We start from the raw sequence: 13,814 nt of genomic DNA, 5'->3' as shown, positions 1-13,814 counted from the left end.
AATCCATTGTTGATGGGAATGCAAAGTGGTCCAGCCACTATGGAAGACAACAAGGAGATACTTTAAAGATAGAAAAATAAACCTAGCATATAATACAATCACCCCATTCCTGGTGATTTACCCGAGTTAAGAGAAACCAGCATCTAAAAGAGTTATCTGTAGATAACTGATCACTGCCACTCACTTCAAAATAGCTAAGATATGCAATCAAACCAGATGTCCATCAACTGATGACTGGATAAAAAAATTCTGGTATATATACATTCTGGAGTATTAGTCAGCTGTAAGAAAAAAAAAGTCCTGTCTTTTGCAACAAAATGGATGCAACTGGAAAACACTAAACTTAAATAAGCCAGTCCCAAAATGATGGATATCATATGTTTTCCCAAATCTAGGTAGGTAATAGAATACTTACAATATAATATACTGGAATGAAATGAACATTTTGAGATTTGATGATTGCTTAAGCCCTGGTCTCTTCTGTTTAGAAAGTGTTTTTTTTTTTTCTTTTTTCCTTCATATTATTTTTTGAATTCTTTACTTAATGTAGGATTAACCTTATATGTATAAAGTAAACTCAAAAAAGAGCTCTGTAAAAATTAAGAGTGGGAATAGGAAAGGAAACATTTTTATATATTATATATTTTATGTATATTTTAAATATAAAATATATAGGTTTATATATAACACATATTTATGTATTTTTATATATGCATTTATATATATTTAATACATAAAACTCAAATAACTTAAATAAAAGTTTAGATAGTAGTAAAATAAAAAGTGTTGGAAATTTATGAGATATAATCAAATGGCCCAAAACACAATTCCAGGTGTAGAAAGAAAGAATGGTTTAGAAAGCTTATTTAGCTAAATAATTACAAAAAAAACTTTCCCAATTTTTAGAAGGGATGTCCAAATATAGAATTCCTAATAGCATTGATCAGAAAGATCTTCCACGAGATATTGCAGTTAAATTTTCAACAGCAAAACATAAAGAAAAGATTCTAAAATGTTCATGACAGAAATGCCAGATAACTTTCAGAGGATTTCTAACTAGACTCACAGGTGACTTCTCATCAGAATCTCTATGGGCTAGCAGAGAATGGGGACTAAGTCTTAAATGAAAAAAAAAAAAGCTGTCAACTGAGAATACTATTCCCTGAAAAGCTCTCATTTATGAATTATGAATGAATGTGAAATAAAGACCTTCCATAACAAAAAGAAACTGAAAGAACTTGTTGCCACTCACTCAGCGTTACAAAAGATGCTCTTGTGTGTTATGAGTTGTGATTTACAGCAAAGGGCTTTCCCACAGGCATTACACTGATGAGGTTTCTCCCCTGTGTAAATTCTCTCATATTTGATGAGCCATTACTTGCACAGAAAGGCTTTTCCACAGCCATTACATCCATAAGGCTTATTTCCCATGTGAATTCTCTGATGTATTACAAAATCTGACCTCTTGCCAAAGGCTTTTCTACATTCATTAAATTCATGAAGTGTCTTCCCTGTGAATTCTCTGATGCATTTTAAATAGTGACTTATGGCCAAAGGCTTTTCCACAGTCATTACATTCATAAGGTTTCTCCCCCGTGTGAATTCTCTGATGTTTGATGAGGCATGATTTATGGCCATAAGCTTTTCCACAGTCATTACATTTATAAGGTTTCTCCCCTGTGTGAATTCTCTGATGTTTGATGAGGTCTGACTTCTGGCAAAAGGCTTTTTCACAGTCATTACATTCATAAGGTTTCTCCCCTGTGTGAATTCTCTGATGCATTTTGAGTTGTGATTTCTGGCCAAAGGATTTTCCACAGTCATTACATTCATAAGGTTTTTCCCCTGTGTGAATTCTCTGATGTTTCATGAGGGATGACTTATAGCCAAAGGCTTTCCCACAGTCATTACATTCATGAGGTTTCTCCCCCATGTGTATTCCCTGATGCATTATGAGTTGTGACTTCTGGCTAAATGATTTTCCACAGTCATTACATTCATAAGGTTTTTCCCCTGTGTGAATTCTTTGATGTGTGATGAGGACTGACTTATAACCAAAGGCTTTTCCACAGGCATTACACTGATGAGGTTTCTCCCCTGTGTGAATTCTCTGATGTTTGATGAGCCGTGACTTGCACAGAAAGGCTTTTCCACAGCCATTACATTCATAAGGTTTCTCTCCTGTGTGAATTCTCTGATGAATTACAAGATGTGACTTCTTACCAAAGGCTTTTCCACATTCATTACATTCATGAGGTTTCTCCCTCTTGTGAATCCTCTGATGCATTTTGAGTTTTGACTTCTGGCCAAAGGCTTTTCCACAGTCATTACACTCATAGGATTTTTCCTCTGTGTGAATTCTCTGATGTTTCATGAAGGATGACTTATAGCCAAAGGCTTTTCCACAGTCATTACATTCATAAGGTTTCTCCCCTGTGTGAATTCTCTGATGCGTTTTGATTTGTGACTTTTGGCCAAAGGTTTTTCCACAGTCATTACATTCATAAGGTTTTTCCCCTGTGTGAATTCTTTGATGTTTGATGAGGGCTGACTTATAGCCAAAGGCTTTTCCACAGTCATTACACTGATGCGGTTTCTCCCCTGTGTGAATTCTCTGATGTGTTACAAGGTATGATTTTTGGACAGTGGCTTTTTCATGCTCATTACCTTCATGAGGTTTCTTCTTTGTGTTAATTTTCTGATGTTTAATGAGATCTGACTTCTTGTAAGTAGTTTCTCCACAATCACTACACACATGGGGGTTTTCTAGTATGTGAATACAGTGATGGATTCTATGGCAGGCCTTACAACTGAATGATTTCCCACACGGTTTACACGTATAGGGTTTTTTTCCTATATTTGGTCTCTGATTTATTGCAAGATCTGATTTGTAAATGAGAGGTTCTACATACCCAATATCTTCATAAAGCTTCTCTCCTGTGTTGATTTGTTGATGCTTGCTGAGGTTAGTATTTTCATGAAAATTTTTTTCCATTTGAGCTATCTTTCCAACAGTTCCAGTTGACTTATTACAGGTCTCTCCCATATGGCATGTCTCAAACCTAAAGAATATCTTCTTTCTCTTTAAGTCTTTCCCTTCTCCACTATGTTTAAATGACTGCTTCACAGTCTGAATCTTGTGACACTCATTGAGAGGCTCACAGCACTGGAGGGAGTTCCCAGATACCTTAGAAGAATCAAGTTTCTCTCCAGCTTGCAGCTCATCAGGCCCACTGTGGGGATATACATTGTGACACACATTGCATTCCTCAGGTTTCAATGCTGAATAATTTCCCTTTCTGATAATCAGTTTTGAAATATGACTTGAACTTAAATTAAGTCTCTTTCTTAATTCAACTCTCTTGGGAGTTGCTGTCTTGTTATCTGTTGTACCATTCTGATTCAAATTTTCTTGAATTTCTTGGTTGGTCCTAATTATGTCATCATTTTTCATGGCGACTGAAATGAGAAAAAAAATCACTGAATCATATATAAATGCTTTATCCTGGAATACTGATGTATGGGGAATAAAATTACTTGTTATCTAATGGGTGTAAGATTTTAACATAATCAGTAAAAGATATTTATGACCATGTTTTTTCCCTTAATACAATGATAAATCAAGCTGTACCAATAGATTTCCCAATGTTCAATCATGATTCTGTTTACCACCTGAATTTTTTTCAAGTATGGCAGAATTTTTTTTTAGTTAGATGTGTTAATTCACTGCTTGTGGTGCTTTGCATCCCAACATAGTGCCTGTTTGAGCTCTGGCTTCTCTGATTCCAATACAGCTCTCTTCTTATGTAAACTAGAAGACAGCAGATAATGGTTAATGTGCTTGGGACCCTGTGATACATCAGAGAAGACTAGATGAAATTCCAACCTTTTTGCTTCAGACTAGTGACACCTAACGGTTGCAGGCATTGGGGGAGTGAGCTAATACAAGATCTCTTTCTCTTTCTCCTCTCATTGTCATTCTGCCTTTCACAATGATGAGATAACTATATAAGATTTTAAAGAATGGACAAATATTTAGCAAAAATATTAACCCATAGCCTAGCAACCATTTTTTCCCTGTCCTTTTTCTCCAGTTTATTTTTATAAAATTTATGCTTTGTGCTTCTCTGATATTTCAACCATAAATATAATTTTTACTGGATCATTTACTTGCAGGTGAAGAGAGTGAAATGTGTCTGTACTCTAAGCAGGACGACATCTAAGGACAAGATTTGAATCTATGATTGATTCAACAGCATTTGTGGGATTTTTCAAATGAAAAACTCTGCTTTTATCTGTACTCTATGAAAGCTTCCCCATATTCCTAAGGACATCTAACATCTTCAGCTTCTCAGAACTACAACAGATACAAAAAAGTCCCAATATAACACCTTAGGTATACACTCTCTAACAGTATAAACAATTTGCTTCTGCAACCCAAGGTATTTTTACCTTCTTTGAAAAGTGTTTTCTAGCTCATTTGCAAATCACCAGTCCTAGTTATCTCCCCTCAATTCATTCTACATACACTACTCTGTGATAATTTGAGTTTCTGAAAGCTTTTGATCAGTTTTCTCTTATTTTCAAAGAAATTTTCATTTCCTATGCCTTTCTTATCTTTTTTGTTTGAGACAGAATTCATACTTCAAACTCCACTCCTAAACAAATCTGAGACATTCAACATGAAACTATTAGGTTATTTGACCTTGGGATTCAGAATCTCAACTTTCTTGTTTAGTTTAGGATTACTTATTTTCATGTTTCTATACAAGTTCATGCTTAGCTTCAGAATTTCTGATGTCACAGCAGGGAGATTCACTTCTAACCATCTCTTAGCATTTACTTATTTATTTACTTACTTGAGAGTCAGAGACATGAAGAATGAAACAGAGGGTTGCCAGCCACAGGCTCAGTCCTCAAATGTTTCAAACAACCTATCATTTTCTTATTTATTTGAGAGGCACAAAGAGAATAAGAGAAAAGAGAAAGGCACAGAGAGAGTTCACATTTATTTGTTTACTCATGAGATGCTTAAAATAGCAAGTTCTATACCTGGCCAAAACCATGAGTGGAAACTCAATCTGAGACAAATTTCTATAAGTTGCCCAATTAACAAGCACTGAGGAAATAAAATGCATGAAGGAAAAAAATATTAAAATATAGAGGACAAGTTAGAATTCGAGGAATGTATCAAACATAGAAAAAAAGCCTTTGTAACATCAGAAGAACCAGCATTGGAAGTTTTTTCCAATCAAAGAACATCTTCACCAAGAGATACTGATATCCCAAGATACTGCAGAATGCCTGTGTCTGATGCATAAAACCAGTTGTCATTAAGAGTAATGCATAGAAAAAATTCATGGGAAGAGCACCAGTCAACATCTGCTGCATTCTTTCTGCCTTGGCCTCCCTGTCCATTATGTGCAGTCTGACCTGGAAGGCTCTGATATAGGCATTCTTCCACCATCCATGGCTCTGCTCCTTGCTCCAACTTGAAGATCAAATCAGGTTTGGTAATGTAGTGCCCTATTAAAGGAAATAATGTAAGTCTTTATGGAATCACTAACTTTAGGTTATTTAAAGGACTACAGCTTAGTCCAAGAGCTATGCCACAATGTTCCAATTTGAATCCTTTCTTAGATGGTAGACATTCAGATTATTCATGGAATTCTATACCTGTACATCATTAAACTTAGTGTTCATTTATTTCTCAAGTAGCAGGAAATTGTTATCACTGGGCACGTGATGGCTGTCACTCACCTAAGGAAAGCAGGCTGCTGTAGGTCTCTAGCATCACATCCCTGTACAGGATTTTCTGAGCTTTGTTCATGTTCTTCCATTCCTCCCAGGAAAAATACACAGCCAGGTCTTCAAATGCTATCATCGTCTGTGATAGAACACTTCTAGTTAACATATAAACTCTGTTATAAAACAAACACTGGCAGTTTTCAATCTTACATATGGGTATGAAGGAAGAAGGAAAGATGTGGTTTCATTTTAGACTTGTTGAGCATTTGGACAGCCACACAGAAGCATTCAAAGGGAGTCAACCCTATGGTCTAAAGGCTGTGAAAAATGCCCAAACTAGTGGGAAACAGGAGTTTTAGATGACAAAGGAACCACATCTGTCAAGGAGAATTGCATAGCAGGCTGAAAGGTGGACAATATTGATTTTTGAATGAACAACATTAAAGGGAAGAATGTGGAGTATTCAGGTAAAAAGACAAGAAACCATCAGTGAAGCTATCATGGGAATAAATAGAGAAGAATTCCCAGAAAAGCAGAGTCCAAGGTGCTCCACTTCCAATCCAGCTCTCTGCTAAAGTTTCTGAAAGAGCAGTGAAAGATGGCTTGAGTATTTGGGCACCTTCCACCAATATGGGAGACCTAGATGGAATTCCAGGCCACTGGCTTTGGGCTGGCCCAGTCCCAGCCACTGCAGTCATTTGGAGAATGAACAAGTAGATGTAAGGTATTTCTTTCTCTTTCCCCACCTCTCTCAATCTCTGAAGATCTGCCTTTCAAATAAATAAATGAATACTAAAAAATAAAAAAAAATCTGCAGTAGATTCTTTTTCCCACACATTCCTGATGCTATCCCTGAATCAAGTTCAGGTCCTCAAAACTATTAAGAACTGTATTACTCTAATAATTCAAAAACAAGGTTAACTGATTTATGTTTTAGTACTAGATAACTGTTACTCTTGCAGAATGCAAACACTGCCCACTACATCATCTATGTAACAACAAAGACTTTCAGACATCATGACCCAAAAGATTTAGCATGTTTTACTATAAGTTCCAACTCAAAACATATAACAAGTGTATATTTTGCTTTGGCAGCAGAAAGAACAGAAACCAAACTGCCTTATCTTAGATGACTGTAATGTTTCAAAATTATGTAAAATATCATTCATCTTATTTATGTACAATCCTGAGAATAAAATTTGTTTATTTTTCCATTTTAATTAATAAACTATTATTAATCTCCTAAAATGAAAACTGACAAGAAGCTGAGAAACAATTAAGAAAACTACTTACAGGTGATGTATTAATTTTCTTTGCTCTTGAAAATATGTGGAGGTTCCTAGAATCATATCTGGAAGAGAAGGCAAATCGAAGGATTTCCATCAAACTGGGAAAAAAAAAGAATATGACAGAATGAAAAAAGAGTCATAAATACATTAACTGAGAAAACATCAGCTGTAGAGGATAAACAATTAAGCATGGAAATATATAGGAATATATATATATAAGCAGCAGAGATTAAAAATAAGTTATTTTTGATTTAATGAAATCATTGTCTACAAATTTTGTAAAATAATAATGTAATATTAAAACAGTAAAATATAAGGATGATTGTTCAAATAAATGAGGTTATCAATGAGATAAACATTATGTTTCACTAAATTTTTTACTAAAGAAAGTTATTTGGAATTTACCATTTTTTTACTAATGCAAAAGTACCACACTGTTGCAGTGGATTCATTTCTAAGAGGAAGAGTGTGGTGGGGACAAGAGGCATGGAATCACCACACAAATCCCGGGAGTTGGGTGAAAGCAGGCCTGAGGCAAGCAGGAATTTAATTGTGGTCCAGGGAACACCAAGGACCAGCATGGCTGATATAACCACCTTTATCGCATTACTAGCCTTTTCTCCGGATTGGGCTGTTGCAAATACAGCCTTTGAATAAGTATCTACCACTACATGGATAAACTTAAGTTTACCAAAGGAGTTAATGTGGGTGACGTCCACTTGCCAGAGCTTATTATGAGCAAGGCCTCGCGGGTTCACTCCTGCTTGTTGCAGTGGGGCTAATGGGGCGAGGGGTGCACAATTCTTGCAAGAGTGCACTAGGTGTTTGCATTGGCTCATTGTTAGCTCCAGGAAAAGCAATTTTATGTTGCTTGCTGACATATGAAATTTTTTGTGTAGAATACGGGCTTGTTCTAGGTGTCCAATGGAAGCCGTGCTGCAGGAGATAAGACGATCAACCTTTTTGTTGCCTTGGAAAATAAAGCCAGGTGATCTTACATGCGAGATATACTCTGGGTGTTTTCTGTTCTCAGTTAGCTCTTTAAGTGTTGTGGACATCTGGTCAATTGGCTTATTGGTCGGGTTAAAGACTGCAAAAGGGATCGTCTTTGCTACCTGTACTGAGTATTTGCTGCTAAAAATATATTTACCAGCCCATCCTGGCTAAGGAGTAGAACCTTGATTATTGCCCTTATTTCTCCCAATTGTACTGATCCCCCATGGGGTTCTACATGGATCTTACCTTTTTTTGTTGAGGATTTGATCACTATTCCAAACAGTAACTTGTTGGCATCCGTGAACGCACATGGTCCCATGGGTAGAGGTTGATTAGCAGGGAAAGCATGTGTTTGGATAGTCTATTTCTAAGGTTTGTAACATCTTGAGTAGCCTGTCTGCTGGCAGGTGATTGTCAACCTGTCCTGGGAAATTTATCATTTCACCACACCACACAGGATTCTGTATTTATGGGTACATTAGAACACTTCTTGTTTTTTTTAGAACTGAAATTCTATAGAAAGCATGCAACTTAGAGCTTCACATTTTTTGGCCAAAATTGTATTGGAACAAATATACACAACTGCAGGAGATTACATTCAGAGACTGACTGTTAACACAAGAGAAGGTCCAGTAAAGGACTCGGCATAAGGCCCTGAGTCCAACAGTCATCAAGGACATTTACCTCTGTAGCAGCAGACCTCCATCTGTTTGGGTCGCAAGACAAGGCAGCTGGGCCTTGACTGATAAATCCCATAGGGATAGACCCTACTAGTAAGCATGAAGGACTTAGACTTTGCTTGTTTCCTTAATCTGCTGGCTATGCTGTTTTGCACTATAATAGGCATGCTGAAAAATAAAGCTTTTGGCAGTCTAAGAGTTGTCCATGTCCCGTGTTTTCCAGAGAAGAGTCTCACAGGTTCCGGGGGCCCAGAGCTCCCCCCCACAATGTATATTTAATGCAATACACTTTACCAGTAATGGTTCCAAATAGCATCATTCCCTGTATCCATCCCTTCACAAGATTTCACTTTTTCAGTTGCTTAACCCCATGATATATCTATCAGTAAATGTGACAGAAACAGATAGTTTGTATCACACATCAGCATACATTTAAATGAAGCCATCTCTAAGGCACCAGTGTCAATCAGTTCCTCAGATAACTAGATCCTCATTTTTTCCCCCAGGCTGATCACAGGAACTGTCCAGCTGAGCTCATCTCAAAATACTGAATTGGAATTATAAATCAAATGGTTATTTTGTGTTTTCTGATTTGTCCTACATCAAATGCTGGCACATGTTGGTGAGCAGGGGAGAAAGTTCAATTACATGCAAAATACAATTAATACAACTTCACAATGTCATGTAGAAGTTTCTATAAACATAGATTGGCATTGTCATGTAGCAAATAAAGCTGCCACCTGCAATGCAAGCCCCCTGTATGGACATTGATTCATATCTGGCTTCTCTGCTTTGGATCCAGCTGCCCGCTAGTGGCCTGAGAAAGCAGTGGAAATGGCCCAAGTACTTGGCTAAATGCTACTAATGTAGGAGAACCAGATGAAGCTCCTGGGTCCTAGCCTCAGCCTATCCCAGCCTTGCCCATTGAAACCTTCTGGGAAGTGAATCAGCAGATGAAAGATTTGTATCTCTCCCTCTCTCTGTACAGAACAGTTTCAAATAAATTTTTAAATTCTTAGAAAAAAAGCTTCTATAAACATGATCTATGCTTATCAATTGGATCTTAGCAAAGCTATTGACACTAAAAAAGTCTTGGGGATCATACAAATGAATTATTTGTAGATCATAATGTTATGCTTCACATTTCTGCTTATATGTGGTCATATTATTTTTATTTATATTTTAAGACACTGATTAGCACATGAAGTCTAATTTAGTGTAATTTTACTATTCAGAAAATAGGAAAAAGCTCACAGTAATTTTCTGAAGCTGCATGTGTACTAAATATTGCTCAAGGTTTTCAAGAAGAAATTACTGGGGCCGGTGCTGTGACACAGTGGGTGGGGCTGCCACCTGCGGCGGTGCTGGCATCCCATGTGGGTGCCGGTTCGAGACCTGGCTGCTCCACTTCTGATCTGGCTCTCTGCTATGGCCTGGGAAAGCAGCAGAAGATGGCCCAACTCCATGGGACTGTACACCTGCATTGGATACTCAGAGGAAGCTGCTGGCTCCTGCCTTCAGATTGGCGCAACTCGAGCCATTGCGGTCTATTGGGGAGTGAAGCAGTAGATGGTGGACCTCTCTCTCTCTCTGCCTCTCCTTCTCTCTATGTGTAACTCTGACTTTTAAGTAAATAAATAAATCCTTAAAAAAAAGAGAAATTACTGATAGTAAATGGGAAAATTTTATGATATGCTTTTTGAAGTCATACAATCTGTACATAACAGAATCAAAAGGAAATCCATGGGGGCAGTGCCATGGCACAGGTTAATCCTTCACCTGCAGTGCCAGCATCCCATATGGGCATCGGTTCTAGTCCCAGCTGCTCCTCTTCCAATCCAGCTCTCTGCTGTGGCCTGGGAAAACAGTAGAAGATGGCCCAAGTACTTGGGCCCCTGCACCCGCATGGGAGACCAGGAAGAAAACCTGGCTCCTGGCTTTGGATCGGCCCAGCTCTGGCCATTGCAGCCATTTGGGGAGTGAACCAATGGAAGGAAGACCTTTCTCTTTGTCTCTCCCTCTCATTGTCTGTAATTCTACCTATCAAATAAATAAATAAAAATTAAAAAAAAAAAAAAAAAAGGAAAGTCATGCTCAGGGCAGTCTTCTAAAGCAATACTATTTCAAACTGGTGACAGCTTCTGAAATTGATCTGAAAATAAATGGGTTTTTTAATTAAGTGTGGCGAAATAGACAATATTAGCCAAAATTTAGGGTACCAGGCATCTACAAATCATGTGACAATACTCAAACCATTTATCTCCTGAAACACAATTTACTTCACCTTATTTTTACATGCAGGGACCCTGGCAAACTCTTGTTGAGCTACGAGGGAGAATTATTAGGATACAGGGGGCAGCAGTATAGTTCTAGATACCAAGTGTAAGGCACATTAGGTTTCAAAGACCTCCATTTCTGTAAATCATGATACTATAATAAAGTAATGGACATGTGGTAGGAAACAATGTAGACAGTGACTCTCAAACATGAGAGGTTATCCCTCTACCCCAGGCCACAGCCTCAAGACTACTTAAATAAGTAACATTTGCTAGGCTCTTGCCTTTCTTTCTAATCCATTCACAATTATCTTCTGAAGGCTGGTCCAAACTTCCAATATCACTCAGTCTTTCATAACTATGGATGAGGTAAGGTAATATCAACTATATTTTGTTTACTCTGGCCAGTATGATCAATAACTGCTTGAACCTTTGCATTTCTTTTTTCTCAGCTCTGAAGCCTAAAGGTACTGAGGTACTGTCTCAGAGAGCATCCAGTGGTATTCTGTCAGAAATGATTTCTATTTTTGGAGCTTCTTTTTTCAAATATCATAAAACTACTCACTTCCAAATGAAATGGGACTGTCACCTCATGCCCAAATTTCCATGTTTTTGGAAACTAGGTCTTGTATAAACCTCTGTAACCTCAAATGTGTAGTGCTGGGCAGACTACACAGTTCAGGAAACCAGAAACTTCACTTAAAGAAGATATATATGAAACACTGGTGCAGAGCCAAGATGGTGGAAGCAGGGATGGAGCCAAGATGGCGGTATAGCAACAGGATGTTCTGCGTCAATGGGAGAAAAATAGATATCTAATAAGAAAAGAGAATACAGGCTGGCAACAGAGCTACGAGAGTTTCACACAAAGAAGCCCAGGAGTCCAGCAGACTGAGCAGGTCTACACATAGGTAACAAAGAGTCACAGAGACACAACAGAGGTGTGTTGGAGAAGCCAAATGGTGTGACTGACACCACGCCCTCCTTCTCCCTGAGTGGACCAGGTAAGACTCGAGGTTGCAAGTCCATGGAGCTGTGGTTAGCAGTGGGGGAGAGAGCCAGGTGAACTGTGTTTGAAGTTCCAAGCAGAAAGAACATGGGAATAGATGGAGAATTCAGGCACACCCCTGCCCATCCATGTATCCCCCTCCCTCCAACTTGACCTGCAGTTGACTGGGAGAAGTCATATTGTCTGTTCACATCTCGGAATGTACACAGAGTGCTACCACATTTGCCTCCCGTACACACACCTATCAATTGTGGGGGCCACTTTACCACACCTCCCCCACCTGGGAATGAGGATTACAACATTTTAGAGTAACTTCACAGCATTACCACACAAGCTGTACAATGGTGAAAAGTTCTAAACATTGAAATCCCTAGCTTGTTTCACACACCAGAGCCTGGCCCAAGTTGGCAGGTCTTAGTGAACCACAGCTCTCCTATCTGCTCCCATCACCATCCAGAAGTGAGCAGGACTTCCAGAAGCAGGGCTGTGTGTTTCCACTGGCAATGCACAGACACATGGCAGCTCATAGCAGAGGGAAATCTCACTACAAGCACCAAGACACATATTAAAGATAAAAGGAAGCAGAAATTCTGAAAAACAAGGGGAAAAGTTTTAATAAGAGTAAGGAAGATGATATGATCCCCAGAAAGGAACATTACCTCTCCTCTTCAATACTAGAAGTGGAAGAAGAAGAGATTGAGGATATGCCAGAAATGGAATTCAGAAAATTAATCATCAGATTACTTAGAAGCAATCAGAAACAAATTTACTATCTAAATGAAAAGTATTCCCAAGAAATTGAGATATTGAAGAGAAGTCAGAATGAAATACTAGATACAAAGAATAGAGCAAATAAAAAAACAGTGGAAAGTCTCAATAATAGAACAAATGAAACAGAAGAAAGAATATCAGACCTTGAAGACACATTTCTGGAAATAACACAGACCAAACACAAGAAAAAGAAGAAATCAGTAAATTGAGAAACAGGGTTGGAGATCTGCAAGATTCTATCAAATGATCCAACATACAGATCCTAAGAATTCCAGAAGGCATCAAAACAAAGAAAGGATTAGAAGGCTTTCTTAGTGAAATTATAGCAGAGAACTCCCTTCTGTAGAAAGAAAGAGACATCCAAGTTTAGGAAGTACACAGAACTCTCAATAGACATGAACAGAAAATATCTTCACCTCAACACATAGTGGCAAAGCTCTCCTCAGTAACACATAAAGAAAAGATCCTAAAATATGTACAAGAGTAATAACAAATCACATTCAGAGGAAACCCAATTAAACTCACTCCAGGCTTCTCATCACAAACCCTACAGGCAAGGAGAGAATGGTGAGACATACTCCAAGTCCTAAGAGAAAAAAACTATCAACCCAGAATACTGAACTCTGCAAAATTCTCATTTATAAGTAAAGAAAAAATAATGATTTTGCACAACAAACAAAAATTGAAAGAATTTGTAACCACTTGCCCAGCCCTATGAAACACACTCAAAGATGTGTTATACACAGAAACAGAAACATTACTACAAAACTAGATAATTACCCAGCAAATAAACAAATGAAATCCAAAATACATAAACAGAACTACAGAATCATGCCATGGCAAAGTCGGTACTCAACAGAAACCAAAAAAGAGCTGGTGTGGGCATCCTAATATCAGACAAAATAAACTTTAACACAAAAACATTCAAGACAAACAAGGACACTATGTAATGGCCAAAGGATCAATTCAACAGAAAGATGTGACTATTATAAATATATATGCATGAACAATAAATACTCTTGGAAGATGGCGGAATAGGGAGGGA

General features: G+C 37.8%; 1 protein-coding gene across 11 annotated transcripts in view; it reads right to left on the bottom strand.

The window, feature by feature from the left end:
- Positions 1-507: 507 nt before the first annotated feature.
- The window catches only part of LOC100350870 (zinc finger protein 717), a 58,724-nt gene continuing 45,417 nt past the window's right edge, over positions 508-13,814 (bottom strand). For 4 of the 11 annotated variants that reach the window (XM_070052165.1, XM_070052163.1, XM_070052164.1 and 1 more), the window contains 4 exons: positions 7,042-7,135; positions 5,761-5,887; positions 5,434-5,526; positions 508-3,459 (listed from right to left, as the gene is read on the bottom strand). In XM_070052165.1, coding sequence (XP_069908266.1) covers positions 1,496-3,459; positions 5,434-5,526; positions 5,761-5,887; positions 7,042-7,131 — 2,274 coding nt within the window. In that variant the 5' untranslated portion in view covers positions 7,132-7,135 and the 3' untranslated portion in view covers positions 508-1,495. Of the gene's footprint in view, positions 3,460-4,859; positions 5,527-5,760; positions 5,888-7,041; positions 7,136-8,279; positions 8,453-13,814 lie in introns of all 11 variants that reach the window. The other 7 variants (XM_070052167.1, XM_070052168.1, XM_070052169.1 and 4 more) reach the window with 4 other exon arrangements.

The sequence above is a fragment of the Oryctolagus cuniculus genome, chromosome 11, assembly GCF_964237555.1.
Source record: "Oryctolagus cuniculus chromosome 11, mOryCun1.1, whole genome shotgun sequence".
NCBI classification, from domain to species: domain Eukaryota; kingdom Metazoa; phylum Chordata; class Mammalia; order Lagomorpha; family Leporidae; genus Oryctolagus; species Oryctolagus cuniculus.
Note: the sequence above shows the minus strand (reverse complement) of the source record. Positions and strands in the feature narration are given on the sequence as shown.